The 23,732-nt window shown below is 39.2% G+C and overlaps 1 protein-coding gene across 2 annotated transcripts in view; it reads right to left on the bottom strand.

Annotated features, from left to right (window-relative positions):
• CLVS1 (clavesin 1) overlaps positions 1-21,103 on the bottom strand; it is a 94,147-nt gene extending 73,044 nt beyond the window's left edge. The window contains exons 1-3 of one of the 2 annotated variants that reach the window (XM_032442739.1): positions 20,937-21,103; positions 19,139-19,192; positions 11,445-12,059 (exon numbers count right to left, since the gene is read on the bottom strand). In XM_032442739.1, the coding sequence (XP_032298630.1) occupies positions 11,445-11,833 (389 nt within the window). In that variant the 5' untranslated portion in view covers positions 11,834-12,059; positions 19,139-19,192; positions 20,937-21,103. The remainder of the gene's footprint in view (positions 1-11,444; positions 12,060-19,138; positions 19,193-20,936) is intronic. The other variant, XM_015855663.2, reaches the window with a different exon arrangement.
• Between the last annotated feature and the right edge of the window lie 2,629 nt (positions 21,104-23,732).

Raw genomic sequence — 23,732 nt, 5'->3', positions numbered from 1 at the left:
ACTGTTTGGAAATGCATAAACTCTTTAATAGATGTGTTTTTTGGGGGAAAAAAAAAAAAAAAAAAAAAAAGAATAGGTCAATCATGTGTTATTCTAACTCATTTTAATGAACGTTGAAGTCAGAAACCAGTATTTAAGTTCAGCTTTTCTGACTCAGTCATGTGCACAAGTTTTACTGAGGGCCCTACAGCAGGATTAAAGGTATGAATTAGGCCATTTTACATTCCATGGGGAAAAAAAAAAAAAAAAAAAAAAAAAGGAAAAAAAAGAAACTATATGACACAATACATTGCAGGAAGAACAAGTCAAAATGGGCCCTTCTGTATGCAGGGCATTGATGAAAGCCTTCTTCCCCTCTGAGTGGCCACAGCCTTCATTTCTGTCCTTTCCCACTCGCCCATTCTCTTGGAGGACACAGCTATAAATCACACCTGCTTTGTGGTAATGGCAGTGATTTGAGAGGTAATTCATCTGAAATTGCTCTGATTCATTCAGTTCAGTTACTTGTGACTCCAGCAAGTCCTGTTTCATCACTTCAAAGAAGAGAGTGATCAAAGAAAAGATAGGACTAGTAAAAATGAGTGCCTGTGACTGCAGATTTGGTCCTGAAGCCTTGGCTGACTCTAGCATGATTATTTCCATTTCTCACTATGTTTTTTTTTTTTTCTTCCTGCTATCCTGTCTTGCCCACAAGGAATCAACTGTAGACACTTATACACAGCCTAGGCCAAGTTTAGGCAGTAGCCAAAAGATTTATTTTCCTCCATGTCTTTGGGAGAAGGGGAGTTTCTTCAGCGAGAAAAAAAGCAGCCAAATAGCTTCTCCTATTCTCTATGGTGTGAGAGCTGGGTCAGACCTGAAGTCTATCTGCAGTTTTGAGCTAGTTCCAGTTTCCTTCTGTATCTTTCTGGAATCATGATTGGGGAAGTTGTGTGACCCATTGGAAAGGCTGAGTTATTTCTTCTGGGTCACCAATTAAGTGTTTGACCTTCCCTCCCTGGAAGTCCTTCCATCAGGCCCAGAATGCATTCCTTGACAGGGATGCAGCCAGTTGAAGGCTGTCTGATGGGATAGAGCTTTGGCAGAGAGGGACTTGGAAGAGGCCTCAGAATTGCTGCTTTAACTTCAGTGTCTTACCCTTGGTCCCACCTGATCTGTGTCATGTACGATGCCTAGACATGGTCTTTGATGGTCCATACCCTCACCTGGGGACTAACCTCCCACTTGACCTTGACTCTGACCCATCCCTACAGCCCTGCCCAACCCTTCCAAGATGTATCTGACCCTAGCTTCCCTCACCAGCTCCAACCCAGATCCCTATCCAAGGAGCTATGTCCAGCCTTGGCCTGTCCCCAGGGAGATGCCCAGTGCCCAGCTCCCGGCTGGGGCAGTGGGACAGGATGGGCAGACAGGCCCTGACTGGAGTCCCTATGGCTCCCTGCTGCTTCCAGCTCTCAGGGAGATCCCTTATTCACTTAGGGAAGGAAGTCAGTGCTGCTTTTCTCTTCTCCATGCTGATCTTCTAGAGACCTGACGGCAAAAGATGCACAAATTCACATGCAAGACTGATTTGATTGTTAGTGAGCACAAATTGACCAGTACTGATTCAGTTTCTTTTTAAATACATCTTGCCATAAGCGCTCACCCAGCTCAACAGCCACGGTTCATGTTGACTAACCAAGAGCTTTGGTGAAGCTGTATTTAAAGTCTGTGCATGTAACTGCTTGCATTTTATCACATTTGACAGTTGTCTATAGGTTACCTTTCTGCTTTATATGTTAACATAACCTTTGCTATTCAAAGCTTGTTTCGAACAGGCTCTGGTATAGTTGAATGAGGCAGCATATTAAACTCCTTAAAGTTCAAACCCGCTCCTTTAAGAAAGCGTTTCTGATGTGGTAGGTCTGAAAGTATTTCTGTTGTGTTAGGTCCAAAAGTATTCAGGAAGCATATTTAAAATCTCAGAGACTACATACTCATCTATGCCAGAAACATTCCCCAGTGTAGTTCACAGCTAAGAAGCTTTGCAGTAACTGTCTTTGGCTGCAGGAATGAAGTAGGCCCAGAAAAAAATCTCTGAAGATACTCTTTGCACTGTTCTATTTAGTGGCAGCCAACAGAACAGGCCATGGGTTTCCTATGCTGGCTGGAGCATGCTATCCATGAACATGTAGCCATCACTATGGCTGCATGAAACATTTCATGCAACAGCCAGACTCAGTTCTTCAGAAATACCCTCCCATGGAAAACCCCAATACCTCCAAAAGTAAAACAGACATGTGAAAGACCCATTCTCACTATCCTCATCTGCATAGTCTTCCTGGCAGACTACTTGATAGATAGTCACTGATAGATTCCTCAATTCTTAGAACTTCCTTTACTGTGATCATGACAGAAAATCCTTACTGAAGGACTATTTCTAGATGGTCTGCATGCATAAAGATATAGGTACAGAAACCCCAACACAGAAGTAGAATACTCACATTATTTAGTGATTTCAAACAGTTTCTAATTTAGCAAGAAGACTCCAACATACACAACTGGAACTTTGCAGCCATTACATTTCCTTCGGCATACCATGAATGGGAAGTAGGAATGGAATGTACAGCTCCGGTATAAGGAACATTGACACCGGAACATAATTAAACACCAAATACATCCATTTTCAAGTATAATAAAGGCATAAAACACCTAACTTGTACTCAGAATCCCAGAAGGGAAAAATTGCTTTCACAACATCTTTTATATACAGGGTAGACCATTGTACTTTATATAGTAGAGCTTACTGATATAATCTTTATGTTTTTAAACGACAAGATAGCTTAAAGCATCTTCAGAGTTTATCCTCTTCAGAAGCTTTTTCCAAAGGTAAATTAAGCCTAGAAATAAGGGATAAAAAGTGACCTGATGGCACCTCACACATGTCCTGTAATGTGTCATCAGTAGTCCTGGTTTGTCTGACTTCTTCAGTAAAAAATCCAGTAATAAAGAGTTCACAGACTGCTGCACTTACTTATTCAGGTCCTGAGCCATTTTAATCACTACACAATGTTTTCTAATCTTCAGAGATCTTGTTCTGGATTTCTGAAGTTTACTTAATTTGCTTTTGTTCTGCATTCCCATCCCCAGTGTCAATAACTTACCAATACTGCTTCATTGAAGTAAATTTTCATATATAAAGGGAAGATTTCATCCCATTTCTTCTTACTTCCTTCAGCTTTTCTTACATTGTCCTATTTTCCAGATTTCTTGCACTATTATTAATTTCCTGGCTTAGCTCTTATTGCATGTTGTGCTAGGTCACAGTTCTGTTGAGTGGAGTAATAGCTGGTGGTGTCCTGCAGACAGCTTTTTAGCTAATACACTGCATCCTCAGTGGCATTACCTTATGTACTATTCCATTTGTAGTCCAAAATTTCCCTCAAAATCTTTTCCTGTGTACTCAGTATTATCGTCATTTATCAACCATGGACACCTTTTGTAACAAACCAAGAGGTGAGAGAATTCCAGTAGAGCCAAATGTGTCAGTCACTACCAAAGCATCCACCAATCACCAATAATTCTCTCTAAACCATACCTCTCAAGAAACATCTAAATGTTCCTTGAATACCTCCAGGGCCAGTGACTTCACCACTTCCCTTGGCAGCCCATTCAAGCACATGACCACTCTTTAGGACAAGTAGTATTTCTTAACACCCAACCTGAATCTCCCCAGGTGCAACTTGATGCCATTGCCTCTAGTCCACAAGTACCTCTGCATGTATTTTATCAGAGAACAATAAGATGTTTGAGGGGGAAAAAAAAAAAAAAGAAAAACAAAGGAAAAGAATAAAGAAAAAAAGCAGCTGCACTGTACACAAGTTGCCCCTTTTCCCAGACTTGCAAATTTTTCTTTTATTAAAACAGAATTTAAAGCTTATCAGAGTGAAACTGAATTTAGATCGCATTAGCCAGCTAAAAATGACGTACATATAAATGAATACTGAGCAAGCGGAATGATTTTCTACTGTCTCCCCCTAGGTCAGAGTTTATTCCTCCCCTTTTATTATTGCAGTGTTCAAATGAATTTTGTAGTGCATTTCAAAGCAGATTTTTTCAGCAGCCTTTTCTCTTTCTATACAAATCACACTTCTGCTTTTGTATGTGCACAGCAGAGGGTAGGATTATCCCTGCAAAAACAAGGCAATACATTCTTGTTCAGAAACCTCGCAGAGCTTCAACAGCTTAGAGGATCACAGGTCCAGGATAATGGGAAGAATGGAGATTCTTTAGGTAAGGTAAGATTTGGGTGTGGAATTTCCTGGTCAGAACTTATACATAAACAATGCAGTGTGTTAATTTACATCCCAGAACTCAGAATATAGACACCACATATACCATGTAGATTCATTTGTGCGTATTTAGCATATAAAACTGGGATGTTTGGCCAAGCTGACAGTGGTCCAGGCTTGTGTCCAAGAACCTCCATAAATCTGAAAACATCTCAGTCATGGTCAGATAAAATCTCTACAAAGAGAGGGTGGTATGCATAGAGAGGTATGGGCCCTGGATTCTGTGCTGTTCAGCCAGCCTGACTGCTCCTGCTCTATGTTCTTCTGCACTTCTGAATTACTCTGGCATCTCTTCATTTGTTATTTCAAAAACATGGCAGCTCTTTCACTTGTCACCACTGAACTTCTGCCATGGACTTCAAGGAATTATTGTTCAGTACATCTTGATATTTCATAAAATCAAGTTAATGTTAAATTCAAAGAAAAACATGTTAAACAATTTTACTTAGGATGACATATAAATCAATAGCATAGAATTTTCAATCAAATCCTGAATTTCAGTTCTCTGAAGATTTGTCATGGGATATTATTATGCACTTTATCCACATCCATTTTCCAAATAGACTGTTATTGATCTCTGTAGTGATATAAAGCTGTTTGATGCTGTGATTTAAAATACATGAATGCAAGATAACTGGCACGCTATATGTTAATGTGTACACAGACCTGTTGCCCACTACATGCCTGCAGTGAAAAAGTAATTCCACCTTTTGAGAAAGAAAAAGTTCAGAGAAGGATACTTACATTTTACCTTTCTCTTAAAAATGAGTTTTTGTTAATGCAAGTTTGCTCAGCATGAACAGAAAATAGGCAGTAACAGAGAAAATAGTTCCAGCAGGAGGCTAACTAGCTTATTCTGTCCTCTGTCCCCCACGAGAAACAGAAATTTCAAGATGTTTCCAGAGCTGCAAGTATCATGGCCTTGGAGCAAGTTATAGCAGCTTTTTATTTTCTCTATAGTTGTTGTACTTATTAAAAACAAGAACTGTGTGAGTTCAAGCAGAACTGAAGACAAGATTTTCATCTTCTTGAAGGAATGATTCCATTTTCTTCTCTTTACGTGTCATGCCTCCTGTCTTGGCATATTAATTATACCGCTCCACCTGTTTTATTGGCTTAAGAATGTCAAAAGAAGTCAAATATCTTGCACTGAAGAGTTTTAGCAATTAGAGATTTAAGCTGATTTATTGGAATTTCTTTAATTCGTTTAACATCAGAGAATGATGTGGAACTGAGTCAGGGGAGGACCAGGTTGGATGTCAGGAAAAGGTTCTTCACCAGAGAGTTGCTGGGCTCTGGAAGAACACACAGGGTGGTGGTCATTGCAGCGAGCTGCCAGAGTTCAAGGAGTGTTTGAATAATGCACTTAGACACAGGGCTTGAATTTTGGATGGTTTTTGTTTGGAGCCCTGAGTTGGACTCAGTGATCACTGAGGGTTTTTCCAACTCTGGAAATTCTGTGTTTATATTGTTCTATGATTCTTTGCTTTAATATTTTCCATCTTTCATCTCAGCCTCCACCTTTCTTCAGTCTGCTAGATTTTAGATGCCTGTGGTAGGCACTTCATTCCTGAAATAATCAAGAGCATCCCAACTATGTATGGGCAGGGCACTCATAACAGTGCAGCCTTAGGATCTGACATCTTCCACTACCTTCACCTCACCAAGGCAGACAAAAACCCTCAACATGGCAAATATGGTGGCAGGGCAAAAATTACCCTCACATGCTGCTCAGCATTCCCTATACCCCCATGCACATCCTGATTGAATTCATGTTATCAGCTGTAATTCCTCTAGAACTGCACAGACTAACATCAGCAATTCCCAAGCATCCCCAGGGCTGCTTTGAAGCTGCTAGAAGTGGAAGATGCTTGCTTGGCACCTAGAAGGTTGTGGTACCAGTTTGATTCAGGGGGTCCTAGTTCGGAGGAAAGAATCTAAAATAAATAATAATCTGGAGAAAGTTGTATGGATGACATATATTGTTCAGTCAGAAACATGAGTCATTTTCTAGAGACAAGGTATACAGAGTCCTCTCCGAGACAAGTATTTGAAGTTCCTCTTTTCTGCCATCCAGGCGTAAACCCTCACACAAAATGTTATTCTTCTCAGACAGGCAGGGAAGGAAGGATTGTTTATGCACACATTTTTGTTGCATGTGTGTGTATTTGTGTGTATTTTTTCTTAATCATCTGTATCCTGTGGCTCAAAAAGCTTGGGGATTAGGTTTGGCTTTCTTCATTGGAGGGAAGTGGCACAGAGTGATCTTCCAGTTGGTGCTTCATTTCCTTTTGTTATCCCTTACACCATCTACAATTGTCTGTCTCACTCACTGCAACTAGTGCTCTTCAATCAGTTTTCATCTGTACACCATTCATTCACCTTTTCTCTCCTCTCAGTTTGCGTCAATTTCCCTAACTCGTTCCACTAGTTTTATTCCTTTCAGTCAGGCTTGTCTTGTTCTTCAGCATATGTCTTGTAACTTTCCCAGCTGTTGTTTTTCTTCCTCTTTTTAAGACATTTTCTCTCTCTTTTTTGATTTCCTTCTCAGCCCTATCCAGGACTGTCATTTTTGTATGTCATCCTTCTGTCACTCATACAGGCTACAAACTGCTTTCCCAAACTTGGATACTACAATAAACTGTACCAGCTGAATTAAGTTGCTGACTTTGAGTAAATTAAAGCGTTTCATGGCAGAACCTCTTTTGCTCTTCTTTGCCCAATATTTAATTTACACATTTGTTGCTCCTTGAAATTAGTATTCTTATTATAACTCCTTTCTCTATTATCCTAAATTCTGCTACCATTTCAGACAAGCTTAGTAATGTAGTATCACAACATGAATTATTTTTAATATATTGCATTTCTAGGCATATCTCAACACAAAATCAGCATCCCCTAACCAAACACAAAGACATGCTGTGTAAAAATTATTCCAGTGTTAGGGTTGATCATATTTCAGCAGTAATCTCTAATAATAAACAGCTATGAGGCTGAGTTATTGCCACAGTTTGCCTGTAACCATAAATCAGTCTCAAAAGATGTTTATTCCATCATATTCCAGTAAGTACCTGAGACAATCCTTGAAATATATTGGAATAATCGGCCTCAGAGACATTCATTCATTCAAACAGGATCTGCTGATGATAACATCCTTGCAGCTACACCATTTATGAACATTCTCAACAAGAATGTCATCTTTTCTGTCATGATCCTTTAAAATATTTATAGCTGTTGTTTTACCACTATGTCAGAGTATTTCCTTGCCCGTTAGCCTATCTCAATACACTTTTCTACTGAATGGTAGGTATCTTGCATTTGAAACTCCTTGGTTAATAAAAGAGAATTTATGGCTAGCAGCTGACTTGGGAATGCATGCTGTAAACAAAGCGGTTTTCCCTTCTGGCTTCCTTACAGATTATTTGAAGCTATTTGACAGCATCTAAGACTTGACAGTCCAGCTATGAAAAAAAATTAATTACCATTTTACTGTAAAAGGCAGTGGGCAGTCTTCCAGCCCTTTCCCCTGAGGCTCTACTAACAAAGGGTCAATATGTAACTCGTGTCATGAACACGGATAGCCCTCATAATGGCTCTTTACACAAAACTAAATTTTACTCTGTCTGAAAAACCTTGAAGGAAATATCTTTACTTGGAATATCAATGAATGCCTGCTGCTGAATTGTTCACCTATAGCCACCATTTCTCAGCTGTATGAGCAAGATATATCAAAAGGCAGCAGCCAACCTAGGAATAGTTGCGGTTGCAAGAGAAACATTTCCTCAATCTAACAGCTGAAAACACATTTTTATCTGGCTTCTTTAAAAGGTCTAATTTCTTACAAGGTGCATCAGGGGGGTGAGGGCTTAGGTTTGGTGAGACTGAGGAAATGAGAAGTTGTGAGGAAGAACACTTGTAATCTAGAACATAGCATGTGCATTTATGAGAAATCCTTGTTCAAGTACCATCACACCTACATGCATGTACATATGCATTTATTTTACAAACTGATTTTTTATATTGTGAGCTAGTCCATCAGACAAGTTTCTGGCAAGATCAGTTTGACATGCTTACCTATCTTTAATACTCCGTGATTTCTATTTTCTATTCTACAAATAGCTTTCTCTGTAAGATGCGGTATACTGGAAGTGTATATGAGATCTGGGTGACTTCACTTGCAGTTAGATTATTTTGTACTTCTGAACAAAGTGAATTATGGCCCTCTCCTGCAAGGATTCATAGTAACATCTCAACTTTTTTCCTCTCCCTCAAAGTGAGATTAATCTGATCTTTCATTTATGTCCATCTGATCATCTTCATTTATTCAGTATCACTGAATTCTTTCATTTCTGTACTGTATTTTAACATTAAAGAACAGATTCAGAAGTTACTACATGGGTCTTAGAGAGAAAGTAAAGGCATCATCTTTAAGAAAAATTTCTAACAATAAAAAAATAAAATATATAAAATAAAAAGGAGCAAAACCAAACTAGTGCAACACATACTAAATGTACTAAATGAAAGAAAGCCTGGCACAGTGGTAGGTTGCAGGCAGTGAGCTATGGATAAGAATTATCAATCATAGTGCTTTTTTCTTAGCCACTGAGGTTTTAGTCAAATCAGCAACCACTAATTTTTTCAGCTATGTAGAAGAAAAAATAAAATTCTTGCCAGTGTGCTTTGCAGATGTCACAAAAAACATGCAACAGTAATCGAGGAGAACAAGTTTAGCTCTGCAGAAGAGCGTGAATCACATGCTAGACTACGCCCCCATTATAGATGAGAACATACAACACATTTACCAGTGTTTTATTTTTTTTTTTGTTTTTTTTTTAATTATTTATTTTGGGAAACAGTGATTTGGGAGCAAATTTGAGCTGAATGTGAGCTCCTAATGTGACTGAGTAGCTACGATAACTGGCAGTTTTATATCTTAAAGGAGAGAACTACCAAAGAGAAATGTAACATTGTGTTACCACACTATTTTCTTTGTAATCACTTCATCCATCTGCACATAAGTAACAATGCTAAGATGGTAGGAAAGGTTTACAAAAGAATGATGCAGAATATAAAAAATAATAATAATAATAAAATGGAAAACATCTCTAATTCTGAGAAAACATAAATTCCAACTGTTTAACCTTTGGCAGCACGAATATTTTTCAAATTGTTGAACTAGTCTGGTACTTTACAGAACATTATCTTTGTTGTGTTGACTTCTCACAAGTATCTTCTATCCTTGTGAACAATACAATGGATGTTTTGCCCTCGAGGAAAGGGGGCTTAACTGTTTTACTTACACCATGATCAAAAGTGAATGCAAGGACCACTATTGTAGAGCAGCTAAGGTACTATCTTGTTGCCTGATAGTAACTTCCCAAAAATGCAGCAGCATTCTCAGTGAATTCAAATGTAGGTTAAAAGATGACATATTTAGGAAACTAATTTGAAAACATGGTGGTCCCATTAAATTAACTCAGTATAGCAGCAGGAAGTTGAAGCTGGAAAACCCTTGTGCTGGAGCTTTTGCTAACAGCATTCTCAACTTTCCCAGAACAGGTTCTGGTGGATGAGGTTAATCACATGGATTCATTTTGTTGAGGGATTAGAAATCTGAACCCAACTCTATGTAATATTTTGTCATTGTTTCATAATTATTACTATTGTTATTCCACATAATGGCATCATGTAGAATCCCTTAATGCAACCAGCAGAGCCACAGTACTGTCTAATATAGCTTCTAATATAGCTTTATTTTACTTTGCAATAGAAACTAAATCCTTTCTATTACTTCAGGATACCTGCTTATTCATCCTTCTTTTCTAGCCCAGTTGCTGAAGGAGGTGTTCTATGGTTGGAAGAAAGTGATGTTCATGGAAAGACATGAGATAAACTCTAGCCCCATTGTACTCAGTAAGACTTTTATCACCAGCTTCAGACCTGGATTTCACCAAATATTTTCTTCATGCAAAACTGTATTTCTGTACATCTATTTACTGCATCTGTTCATGAAAAGAAAATTAGAAGCATTTCTGAACACTTATTTTTTTGTGAGGAGATGAAAGATTTTCTTAGAAAACAAGGAAAGCAGGCACACATGTACTGATCTCTAGTAGTTTCTGTAACATAAGTGCAAAGCTTTAATCTATTGATTTCTAAGGATGAAAGACACTTTCATGGACAGCTTAGGACTCTGCCAAGCCAATCTCTGCCTGGAACTTTTCAGAATTTTGAAGCTCAAATCTTGAATTTGTATTTAGATATTTCATGTGATTTTTATCAGCAATCATAAACGCTAAACACACTCCATTTCACCCTGATGGCATGGAATATGGAATTATATAACTTCTGACAAAAAGGGGACATCGCAAATCTGACATTTGGAGAATAACACCTTTTCTCTGTATTTATATCATTTCAAATAGGTGGTGAAAAATGACTAATTGTGTCAACATTTAAGAACATCATCTTATAGTAATGGCTGGTAGATATCTTTGCTTATACTCTGTAAAGAAATGTCCTGAACAGAAAATATGCTTTACATGAATCCTCCATTTATCAGATTAACAAGTATAAACTAACCAGAGTGTGTAGATATGATGATGCTGTTTGGAGATACAACAGAGGCTGCAATTCCTGCCATAATTAAAACCACAAAATCATCTGTGTCTGAGTCTGGAGATGATAGGATAAATATGGTCAGAACAGCTATGAGTATGTTTTGCTTTCTGGCAACCTGTTAAGCTAATGTATGATATTACTGAAGTAATTATATAATACACATTAATGTATCTATAGCAAGACAACACTATCTTACTAAAATCTGGAAATATTTGTGAGTAAAAAACAAAACAAAACAAAACAAAAACCAAAAATAATTAAAAAAAATAATTAAATCTATTTGATACCCTGATATACCCTTGGTTCTTAATGGTGTTAAATGTGAAGAATGAGAGGTAATTGGGTTGGACAAAAGTTTTAGTGAAATGGACTCATGGTTACAAGATATCTTACAAAAAATGACCTTTCTGCTTTAAATGTGATCACAAATATTCATTTATGAGTTGAGTGTAAATGTATGCAAAAAAAGATAAGGACACTATCTACATTTACCTACTCTGATCCCAGTTGGCTGCAAAAAGCAGAAGAATCTTCCTGCCACAATGGTCACGATTTTCCAGTACTCCTGGGAACCCATCAGTCAGAGCCCGTTTGATTCCTGGATCATCAGCCTTGAAATTTTTGAACATATCCAGATTTAACTGGCGGTACTGGAAGTACTGAGCCAACAGTCTGAAGGCCTCCATTTGGTGAAACTTCCTGGCTCGGAGAAATCTCAAGATGAAGGCATCATCTGTACGTAAAAACCCAATGTCAGGCCTCGTGATGATCATGTCCCTGACTTGCTGGATATCTTGGTGCAAAATGTCTGGGTTTTCATTCAATTCCAGGCGGGCTTTCTCTATAGTCTCTGGACTAAGTCCAGCTTGTAAATGGGTCATCGCTGCAAAAATATCTTTTCCAAATCCTTGACTTCAGATATTTTAGTAGGAGAAGTGCTGATCCCATTCAATTAATGGTCTGCTGTGACCACGAGCCATTCAAAAGATTTTTGTTTTCAAGCTGATACCTAATAAATGAAAGTGAAGGGTTTTTCTTATTCCTGCACAAAGAGTTCACATGCGGTATGGTTCATCCAAAGGAATGTGTTGTTTATTCCACCAGTTTCTAAAAGAAAAAGCAAATAGATTTTTTTTAAAAGACTAAACATGTACATAAAGCTTACATAAACACATTTTTGAAATTTAAATAGCAATGAAATTGTTTTGTAGGTTCATTTGTAAGAGGATAGCAGCAAAATAATTTCAGAATGAGTACGGTTCATATAAGATAGTTACTGATATCCTGAATGAATATATTTAATCTGTCAGTAAGGCACTCATTAATTGGCAATTATATGACGTATAATTTTATCGCTAAAATACTGTTTGCAAAGTATGACATATAGAAGTATAGGAGTTCCAGCTTTCCATAACGTCAAGCCCAGAATGACCACAGTAAAATTAATAGTAATTTCTTTCAACCATTAAAAGAAGCAACATTTCAGCTTCTTAAATTTGTACATTTGCATACCTGCAAAAAATGAAAAGTTGCTTTGCTTGTTTTTATCACCTTTTCTGTCAGCCTGTAGCTTTCCTTGAATGAGACCCTGAGTTATCCATGAAACTGCCATAAAAATAAAGCAGAACTCCACCAACAACAGGGATGTTTTCTGCTTGGTAAAACCACACCAAAATATTTCCCGCTGAGACTTAGACTATCTTCATAGGAAATTTCCCATGTATGAATGTTGGATGTATCTAATCTGACAGAGCTGGTGTTTTAGTTGCATTTGATGCCAAACACTTGTCTTCAGAACCTTGTAGTTCAAACACCTAGTTCTGAATTTTGTTTTTATTCTTGTACTTTACCTTGAATTTGTTTTTACGAGTATTAGAAGAAGAGCTGTTTAAGCTGTTATGTATGAGCAAAACGATACAGTGAGTCCCTTACATTTCAGTGACATAATTAGCAAGAGGCTGTCATCGAAGTCTGTGTAGTTACACTTGTGTGAAATAAGATCAAGGTCTGTTCCTCTGTGAAATGTGCGTGAAGGAAGATCAAGATCCATCCAATACTTTAGGCATCACAAAAACAGACAAGCAAACAGAAAAATGCCATTGCCTAACTCATTTATGTCTCTCAATAATTTCTAGAAAAAGAAAAAGAAAAAAAGAAAAAATGGATTTAGAAATTAAAAGGGAATTCTTGAGTGAAAGATACTCTTTATTGTATCTGAAGAAAGCTGTTCGGAAAATCACGAATTATTTATAATGCAAACACTGTTCTATTCTACTGCTCCCCTGGGTTCAGCACTCTCATATCAAACCAAGGGGACAGCAGCAGCCAGGGCACTTCTTTGTCAGAGGTGCTCAAGGTTACATTGCAGGTCCTTGAAGTTAATCAGCATAGGGGAAAACCAAGTCCTCTGTTATATGGGCTTCCCTGTCACTGAAATAAAGTACATTTTAAATACCATATCTATAGCCCCCAAATCCTTAAATTTGAATACAGTGTTTCTGCATATTTGCTTACAAGACATATGTGGCGAAGGATAAGAAAAATCCCCCCAAATACTTTCATTTAACAGCAACAGACATGTAACTTATCAATAGGTGATACAAAAGGGAGTTTGTTAAGCAGCTTCTTTCTGTATTCACTATGGAGCTGAAGACTCTCAGAGCTACCTGCAGGATAGAGCGTCCAATGATTTATTATCAGCCTGGGACAAAGAAGGAAAAGGCAGAGACAGGAGGAAACAAGGCTGCCTGCCTTTTACAAGCCTCTACAGAGTGTGAAAGACTCCAGAGAAACATGCCCTGAAGTCCTGAGGGGCTAATCTATGGATGCAGGTTGCTAAACTGCTACATAAATATGGATTACATTAAAGCTGGGTTGCACACACACACACAAAAAGGATGTTTTCCTTTTGCCTTTATGAGCACAAATTAGGATAACTCTGCTGGTATTAACAGAATTCTGCTGATGTAAAATTGATGTAGAGCATGGGAAAATCAGGCCAATTTTCTGTGCTTATATCTCAAATTAATGGTGGCATTAGCATTTTACTGCATAAATCATGCTCTGTGTTAGAATCATCTCCACAGAGCTAGTTAGGTGTACTTAAGCGTGACACTGTCACTGGGGTAATGCAGTGCCCAAAGGCACCTGCTTCTGCTCGAGGGTGCTTGGCAGAGGAGAGGTGGAAGAAGGGAGATGATGTGGGGGCTGTGTCAGCTCAGGATCAGCCAGTATGAATTTGAATGTGAATTTGGAACCACTGTGACTTGTGGCACTTAAATGTGACCTCAGTAGTTTCACAGTTTTTGTGACAGTATATGGGAGGAAAATCATGCCTTGCTGAGCAACTTTTCAGACTCCCACTTCTACTAAGACTCTTCTTTGGAAATGAGGAAAATTACTGAAAGGTTAACTGCAATCTTCTCCAGAAGGAAATAGAGATAGACAAGGAAGAAAAGTTCAGCCCTTCAGATTTCCTCATAGGGTTCTCAAGCATTTTGTGTCAAAAATGATGTTATTATCAACAACTTTTCTACTGTTTCTACTTCACTTAAATGCATCAGCACCCTTCATCCCCAGGACAAACCTGAGGTGAAAGAGTTATAGTGATTTCATGTCAAACTTTGTTGCCTAAAAAAAAAAAACAACAAAAAAAAAACAAAAAACCAACTTCAGTCCAACAGAAGAAATATTGTTAAATGTATTTCAGAGATTTCAGGTAGTGAGTTGAGCTACAGCATGTATAGATTATCCTCATTAACAGCTGAAACAGACTTTGAGCTAAAATGCTTTACTGGCACAATGCTATATATTTCAAAATAAACCAAAATGTATACAAATATTGTTCTTTCTGTCCGAATGACAGCACAGATTGTGGGCTAGTAGTTCTGTCTGGCAACCTTGACTTAAAGGTGCTTGATTTATAATGAGTGACTTGGTGCTCCCTTTGTTTACCCTGAGAACAAATTTAATGTTCTGTAACTACCCAGTTTAATTGTTACTGTACTTTCTCAAATGGTACTGATTTATACTGATTCCCAAAGGTATAGCAGAAGTGTCTTCTATCTTCTCCATTTTCATCCCCTCCCACACATGGCAGTTTCTTCTTATCTGGTGTTTTGTATACTCCTATCCATCTGCCAGTTTTTCAGGTATTTACATCTTTGTTCTGCTTTTTTTTTTTTTTTTTTTTCCTTTTTTTCCCCCCCTCAAATGAATCATAGATTCATAGAATGATTTGGGTTGGAAAAGACATTAAAAATCATCCATATTTGTTGTAATCACAACAGCTGTTTTCTGTGTTGTGACTCTTAGTTCCCAAGGTACTATTTGCTCTCTAAATGTCTTACAATAAATAATTCTTCCAAAGGAACAAGTCTCAGCTTTAAACAAGGAAAGATAATTAACAGAATTTGAAATGCAGCTTATTAATAGAGTAAAAACAAGGGGAAACTTCACCAAAATTGTGGTGACACATACCATTTCAGTGTATTTGTTTTCAAGAGAATGACAAGGAACAAAAAGCATGCTTAGGTTGAAAACAATATTGTAAATTGGTTATGATTTTCAGATAAACAGTTTATAATTTTTGCCTGACTCTCGGAAATGTCTTACTTAACAAAAAAAACAATAATTATTAACTAAAATTAAGGTAATGTATTAAGTATTAATCCTCATAACACTATCCATTCAAAGGTCTTAACATGTTCTAGTACTCTCTTCAGGATCAGCATTCAACACTTATTTGCCCTATATCACCCGGATAATTGGCCAAAACTGTATGCAGTGGTGATTATGCTTATCTGAACCATTTCATTCTTGCCCACTTTGCCTACAACATCATTTGCCTCTTGAAATATTGCACTTATTTCCATTTGTCTCTTCTCTGTCCACTTCAATCATCCATTTTTAGAAACTTCTGTCCATTCCATCCAAAGATGTGCATCAGGTGAATGTTCATTTCTATAGCTTTCAAATGAGGAAGGCAATGACCTTTGATCTTCACCTGGCGTTAATAGTCACCACTGTTATGATTTGTCTCATTATGTAATTTCTAATTCCTAGTATTCATATGCATGCTAGATGATAAAGTCATGCCAGAAAAGAGTGGGCTGAGAGGGTGGGAAAATGGTAAGATAGAATGATTTCATTTCAGTGTGTGGGTGTAATCTCATTAAATTGCTTTAAAAAAAAAAATTTAAAATGATGTTATACTATGAAAAACGTCTTTGGGCTGTATTCTGCTTAGCAGGTATTATTCCCCAGGGCAGGATGGACCCATAGCTGAGCTCATAGAAGTGGATTCCTTGGCACTATAAAGTCTTTGGTAGTCTAAGTAGGAATCCGAACTGTAGATTGGGTGCTCAGACATAAAAAGGGCTGTACCCTGGCTACATGAATTAATTTCAAAAAAGGAATGACAAAATCTGACTCTTTCTTGTCCTTGACTGCAGGATCTTGGCATCTGCCTCAGCTAGTGGTGAAAAGTAATGCCCTGAGTGATTTGCCTGAAGTCATCGCAGACACATTTCACAGAGCTGGGAATAGAGCATATGTCCCTTGAGCTGCAAGCATACATGTTAACATCTGGGCAATCTTTCCACTTTATGAATAATGTTCCACACCATGAAAAAAATGTGAAACCTTTTTTGCACACTAAGAAATGAGGAGGTAGACTGCATTGCTCCCTGTTTCCCCAGTGTAAGGAGAAACTTTAGTAACACAATCTGAACTCAAAATGAATATAATCTCTTTAGGTGTTTCCAAGAGCAGCCACTGCTTCCCAAACTCATAGCCTGACAGCTGCACAAATTATTCACACCTCTTTCTTCCCTGTGGGATGCAAATCTCCCAGTGAATTAGAATGGATAAAATGTTGCAGACCTTCCTACCTGAAGGCCTACTGCTCCTGTACACCTTGGCTAGGGAACTGTTGCTTCTCTTCAGTATGAAAATAGGAGATGTTTGTGACTCTAACAGCTGTGTGGGGAATTTGATCGTTCTCACTCCTTCCTGGGTTATGATCTCCTTGCCGAAGAGCAAAACCTAACATTTCCTCTAGTTCAGTGAATACAATACATCACACAACCCTATTTCCCTCATATTACAGACTTCTTGTCAGCTTGAGTCAGTTACAGGTTACCCTTGGGCCACATCTATCTGTCCAATAGTGGTAATTTAGCCATGGCTCAGCACAAAACATGGCAGCAACTCAGCTGATCCTTGTAGCTCTGCTTGCCTGTAGGGCAGGCATGCTTGCAACACTGACCTGCAGCTGTCCTGCTGATGCTACAAACTGATGGGCATCAGGAGGGATAGACAAGGTTGTCCAATAGATGTGAAATAGATTGCCTCACTATTTTCTGACACAAAATTGGAAAACTTACTGTCAACATGCTGAGGATGGGAACTCAGAGAACTTGTAAATAATAATAAAAAAAATATAAGCAAATTAGTGGTGAATTAAATAAGATTGCTTTAATCGATTTCCAGAACACAATTTTAAAGCTTTATATTTTCACCAACTACAGATAAACTGCTAATCCCTATGGGAATGTGACATCTGACCTGTGACATGTCAAAAAGTATCAGGCTGCTTGGGAATTCCATGTTAGTCATGAACTGGAAGTGTCACCATCCAAAAAAAAAGGCATCCTGGCCACTACTGAGAAAGAAATCACTTTGTCCGACTGTATAGAATCTTCTTTCAGCAGAAAAGATCAGTGGCGTGTAAAACATGAAATCGAATCCCCGAGCATGATAATTAAGATATGAGGAGAAATTGATAGCGTGGGATGATAATCCTGGTGCCTGAAAACTCCTTAATGCACTGTAGAAATAGTATTATGACATCTGTATAAAGATATACAGAAGAAGGAAAAAATAAATAGTCAGGACATTTAGTTCTATAACTCTAATAATGTGAAGTTTATCAAATTGCATGGGAGTTTTGCTATACCTTATAAAAGTTATGTTCCTTTACAAATATTAAGTTCCACAGCTGTGTATTATTGCCCTGTCAGTAGTAAACTTAGTTCTTCTTTACACACTATGACTGAGAAAGGCATCTGCCATTCTGTAAGGTGGCAGAAAGAGGAAAGGAAGAGAGGAGGAAAGGAGAAAAAAGAATGTGGGAAGATGAATGGAAGGAAGGAAGAAAGGATAGATGGAAAGCAGAAAGGAAGGAAGAAAGAAATTGAGGAAAGATGTAACTGAGGGGGCAGGGAGGGAAAAGACAAAGGGGGATTTCTGCACCCAAGGATCCATGTAATTTTACTATGCTTTTTTCCCTCCACATCTACTCAAGCAGTAAAAATGTGGATCTGCACATTTCTTCTAACACTGTCAAAATGAAGTTTAATGCAATTTGATAATACCTTGTGCATTCAAACATACTAAAATTAAGAAGTTTATTTCTACAAATCCTATTAACAATAATAAAAAAAGAGCTTTTAGAAATTCTTAGGCAAATTCCTAAAAGCAGTAATAATATCAACATGTAAAGGATTTATATATATCTGCCATAAACTATGTGAAATATTGCTCAGTGAATTTTCCCTTCCATAAAAGACTGATGTTCCTACCTATTTCTTATTATCTGGTTGTCCCATTATGCTTGTTTATATGCTATATACCACATCTGTGGGATAGGAGGGAAAATAACACTAATTTGCCAAATATTAGCAGAAGTACTTCAGTAGCTCCTCATTTAGATAAAAAACAAAGCTGTGCTTATGCTCCTTAGTTTGCAGGGAATACTCTTTTTATGAGGCTGATAACTTGTATTCTCACTGACAGGGCCCTCTTTAGAAATACAATGAAGCTGTTGTTACATATTTTGTTGCAATGCTTTCCATGTTCAAAGCACAGAGTTTATGGAATTATGGCTCGTTGTGATGGGGCTGATTCTGCAGTCCCTCTATTGCCAACTGCACTGCTTACGCCTACTCCGTAGCTCTCTGTGTTACTCGGCATAAGAGAATCTGGGTCTCTGCACCAGATGTGGTCAGAAATGATGAAATAGTAAGGCAAGAATGGCAAGGTTTTAGAACAAGTTATGTTATTGTTTTGCATATATCTTACAAGAGTCTAATCTTTAGAGAAATTCTCAATGCTTTGCAAATCCGGATGAGTCAACCACATTCTGAAGATAATCAGTGACATCACATAGCAGATACTTAACAGACCTGACTGTGCTGACAACATGAGCTGTCCATACGAACTTCATCGTGGGGTACAGACTGCAAAGCAGGGAAAGATCTATGTGGTCATCTGATTTATCACTACACAAAAAAAAGAAAATCCTTACCTTTGCTATACAATACTTGACATAATACTGTTACATAATCTGTCATTTAGATGTTGGCATTGCATTAACTTTTCTTACTGGAGAAAATCCGTGTTACCGTCTGATTACTCAGAAAGCACATGAAAGCAGCCTTTCTGTAATTTAATTTTTCTTTCCAAATACAATCCAGTCACTGTTTAGTGATGGACAACAACTAACCATCTGCCTCTTAACTTCATTATTCCTGGAGCTTGTTTAGATTTAGGAATCAGCATTTTTAAACTGAAAGCTCCTTTCTTCCTATGACCTTCTTCAACCCCCCTTCACCCTCACCAGGATTATACCATTGCAGGCATAATTAAAGTCAAATCAGTAGCATGCATGGGGATTCTCCAGCAGTTATTTTCTTTGTATTTATTTTCTGCATTAAACCCTCCTTGAAAACACTTGCTGCTTGCAAAACCAAAACTTAGTTCTTGACTCCCTCCAGCAAAGGGTTCATGGGGTAAGCATGATTCACCCTACTTCTTCACTGCAGACATTATTCATTACTGTTTGCCTCTGGTAAAGCTGAACATTTGACTAATCCTGAACATTTTCCCTTCCTTTAATCTCTCATCCCCTTCTGGTTTGAATGTACCTGGTCAAAACAGGGATCAATTTGTTGAGAAGCAACAGTCTCTGCTTGTACTTCTATCACCCTGTACTTAGTTAGGGTCTCAGCAAATTAACTCCCAGTTTTAACCCTCCCCTCTCCATTCCTCTCACTTCTCATCTGCTCTGAAATTGGACGTAGTCTTTCCTTTCCATCTTGCTACTCTTGTCCCCTGCCTTGATCAGTTTCTGGGGATTAAGTAGCTTTTTTTTTTTTTTTTTTTTTCCTAGTTCTCATAGCCTCCTCCAGAGCTGATGATGAAGAAGCAGGCCGTTAGGAGGCGGAAATGGTATGAAAGAAAGGAAACAGAAATATGGGCTGGGAGGAAAGGAGGCAGGGAAGCAAATCAAGGAGGAGAGTAGATCGGAGAGGCAGAAAGCAAGAAGGCAGAAAGCAGAAAGGCAGGGCAATAAGGACAGGAGGCAAAAGAGACAGTGTAGGTGGGAGTCAGAAAGCAGGGAGTGGATGGGATTCAGGAGAGGAAAGGGAGGTAAGGAAGTAGGGCAGGCAGGGCAGGGCAGGTATCAGACAGGGACGAGATGCAGGGCAGATAGGGAGCAAGGGAGGGAGGAAGAGAGGCAGGACAGGCAGCTTAGGGAGATGGAGGAGGCAGGGAACAGGGAAACAAGGCAGGCAAGGGAGGCAAGCTGTGGAGGCAGGAGACAAGGAGATGGCAGTGAGCAGTGGAATGAGGCAGGCAGGCAGAGGAAAAACGGGCAGAAAAGGCAGGAGAGGCAAGAAGCAGGAGGCAGGGCAGGCAAGGAAAAGGGCAGATCGAGAGGCAGGCAGGGTGTAGGGCAGGTAGGCAGGGTGTAGGGCAGGTAGGCAGGGTGTAGGGCAGGTAGGCAGCAGGCAGGAGCAGGGCAGGGCCGGGAAGGGAGCAGGCAGGGAGAGGCCCCGGCCCGCAGCGCGGCGGGGCTGCGGCCGGAGCTGTCCGCCCAGCGGTGCTGAAAAGCCGCAGCCCGGGCCCGGAGGCGCGGGGGAGGGACGGGAGAGAGGAGAGCCGCCCTGCCGCAACCCGAGAAAAGACAAATCCAAATACCTGCACAGAGCCAGGCAGCCTGCCTCGGGGCGGCGGGGGGCTGCGTGGGATGTTTGGGGTTTTTTTTCCCCCTGTAGGTGTCCTTGCCGTTGAGCTGGGTGGGTGAGAAAGATCTCCCGGCTCCTAGGTTCAGGCTCAGATCTCTCTAGAAAACTGTGAATGAGCGAGCGCCAGCTCCACGGGGCTAGGATTTTTTTTTTTTTTTTTTTTTTTTTCGGTAGGAGGCGTGTGCACCAAAGCCTGGGTCCTTCCACTCGGAGGCTGCCGTCCCCCTGGGTCCTAAGCCCTCCTGCCGCCTGCCCGACTGCCTCCCGGAGCTCCAGGCTCTCCCATGCTGCGGGATCGGTGCGCCGCAACCGCCGGGGGAGTGGTGACAAAGGAGCCGCGGGCTGCTGACAGTCGGGGAAGCAACAGCACAGCCCGTCCCCGAGAGCTTAGTGCGGGCTTTCACCTGGTGGCATGGTCTTCGCTGACGTTATTTCTCGCATCGCCTCTTTCGAGACAAACTCTGGGAGAGCACAACCTCCTGCGGCATTTACAGCAGCCACAGAAAGGGTAATCTTCATGCATTATAGATGGTCTGTCTTAACGAACATGGCAGCCTGGGTTTGTAAGAGAAGTTCTTCTGGGTCAGACTACAGGTACACCTAGCTCAGGACACTAATAGCAGCCACAGAGAATGTCTAGTGAAGAATATAAGAACAGATAAGTGCTCTCTCAGCCCCTCTCCCAAACACTTTTATGCTCAAGGACTTTCCCCATCAATACTGTGTCTGTTTTTAGGACAATTTTCTTGTCCTTGAGCTCTTTCAGTCTCTTCTAGAACAGCTATACATTTCAAAACCACTATTCCAAGATATCTTTGCAAGGATTTGTAAGCTTTGTCTAGTCCTGTGGAAATTACAAGAGATAACTTCTTTCAGTTGGTTCTGAAAATTTATTTCTGTATGAGCTTCTTAAGAGCTATGCTAGGAAGCTGTACATGAAAGACTTTAATGCCCTTAGCAAATAAAATTTACATTCTACTGCTCATATAAACACAGTTAGACCAATCAAAGGTAACTGTGAAATGCATTTCTTCCTCTGCTTCTTATGTATACAATTCCTGGAAAAAAGTGACTTAAGACAACTGACTCTTGGTCTCTTTGCTTTGGACAAATCTCCTGTGTGAGTTACTGAAGGATCTCACGTAGTGAAACACTGGGTGATAATGAGCAATGATGATAAAAATATGGATCAACCTCTTCATAAGAAGTGACTAAGCATAGTAGAATTCTTCAGTGCGCAAAAAAAAAAAAAAAAAAGAAAAAAAAAAAAGAAATGAGTAACTGTGGTTATAAGTTTTTCATCATTTATTAAGGGTGAACAGCATAAGGAAGATAAATTAGAATGATATCTCACTATCTCTTTCCATTCAAGGAATAGGAAAAAGGAAACCTACTATATCTAGCTTTGAAAGGACATAATTTTCACAAAGGGTTTAGTGAATTTGTAGGACTCATTTCCACAGAAATTTAGGCTTAAAAAAAGTGCTGAACATATCCTTAGAAGAAAAATGCCTTACAGGTTATTTAACATGAACTTCTATCTCAGCAAGTCCGTGCTACACAAATATTCAGAGGCTGGGGTAGCATTCAGAAAGAATACCTATAACCTTGCCCTGCTCTTATTCCTTGCCTTAGTCTTCCCCTGCTGATCTCTGCTGGAACTAGTCTAGATGGACCTTTGATCTGACCCTGTAGTGGCTTGTCTTGGATTCTAATGGACAAAGAAGTCTTTGAGACTGTGAAAGTGGCAGGAGCATTGTCAGCTTTGTGTTGCCTTGAAAGAGGAAAAACCTGTGGTTTTGTTCTATTTGAAAGAGGGTGCATCCAGTCAGAATTACTTGCTTTTTCAGGGAAAATCCACAATACTCTTGACCAAAGGCCAAAAAAAATTTGTTGAGAATATCTCTCGTGCCTTTAGAGTGAACTGCGTGCCCAATCATTGATTTAATCCTGAGCATGTTTAAAACCGGCATATGAGGCATTTGCATTCTGTGACTCAATCACTTTGACTGCAAGAGTTGAAGCAGCAACTCAAAGTCAGATAGCTCAAAACTCCCACCATAGCATTTGTCCCAGCACTTGAGGAGAGACCATTTCTAGTCCCAGGGAAGTTAGTTAGTAAATAGTCTCAGTAGATTATTATTTTCTGCATAGACATCTGTTTGGAAATAAAAAATAAAATTGTTCTGTTTCCATAGTCCTTTTGCCAGATTCCACCTTTGAACATATGATAAAGTGTACAAGCTACTGTAACTATGGAGTACTTCCCTGGGAATTGTTAATAATATTAAGAGGAATGAGCATGACTCTATAAACCAACTGCCTTAGGCAGTCAAATGTATTGGCTCTTAAGTGTCAAATTTGATGTATGTATAATTGGGGATTTAATGTTTTTATTTGGTTTGTTAGTTGAAGGTCTATTTTTTCTTATGTTGGTATAGATGTTAGGCGACCAGATCCTGCTGATCCACTGGATGACTGTCATGTAGCAGAATGCTATGGAAGAAGCAAATCTCTAAACATTACTGCAGGGCCTCGTATCAATCCCACTACAAATATTCTCAGATTCCTTTCTCATCAGTGCTTCATCCCTTTCTCATTACCTTCTTTCTGCAAAGACTACTCTGTACTTGAGAGCATACTTAAGATCTCAGTTCTTTGCACTGTCTCTATCACTACTCTTCAAATGAAATTACATCCCCATGAATAAGTATGCTGAAGGTAGAAACTGCTCAGTTTCATGAAGTTT

The sequence above is a fragment of the Coturnix japonica genome, chromosome 2 (genome assembly GCF_001577835.2).
Source record: "Coturnix japonica isolate 7356 chromosome 2, Coturnix japonica 2.1, whole genome shotgun sequence".
NCBI lineage: Eukaryota > Metazoa > Chordata > Aves > Galliformes > Phasianidae > Coturnix > Coturnix japonica.
Note: the sequence above shows the minus strand (reverse complement) of the source record. Positions and strands in the feature narration are given on the sequence as shown.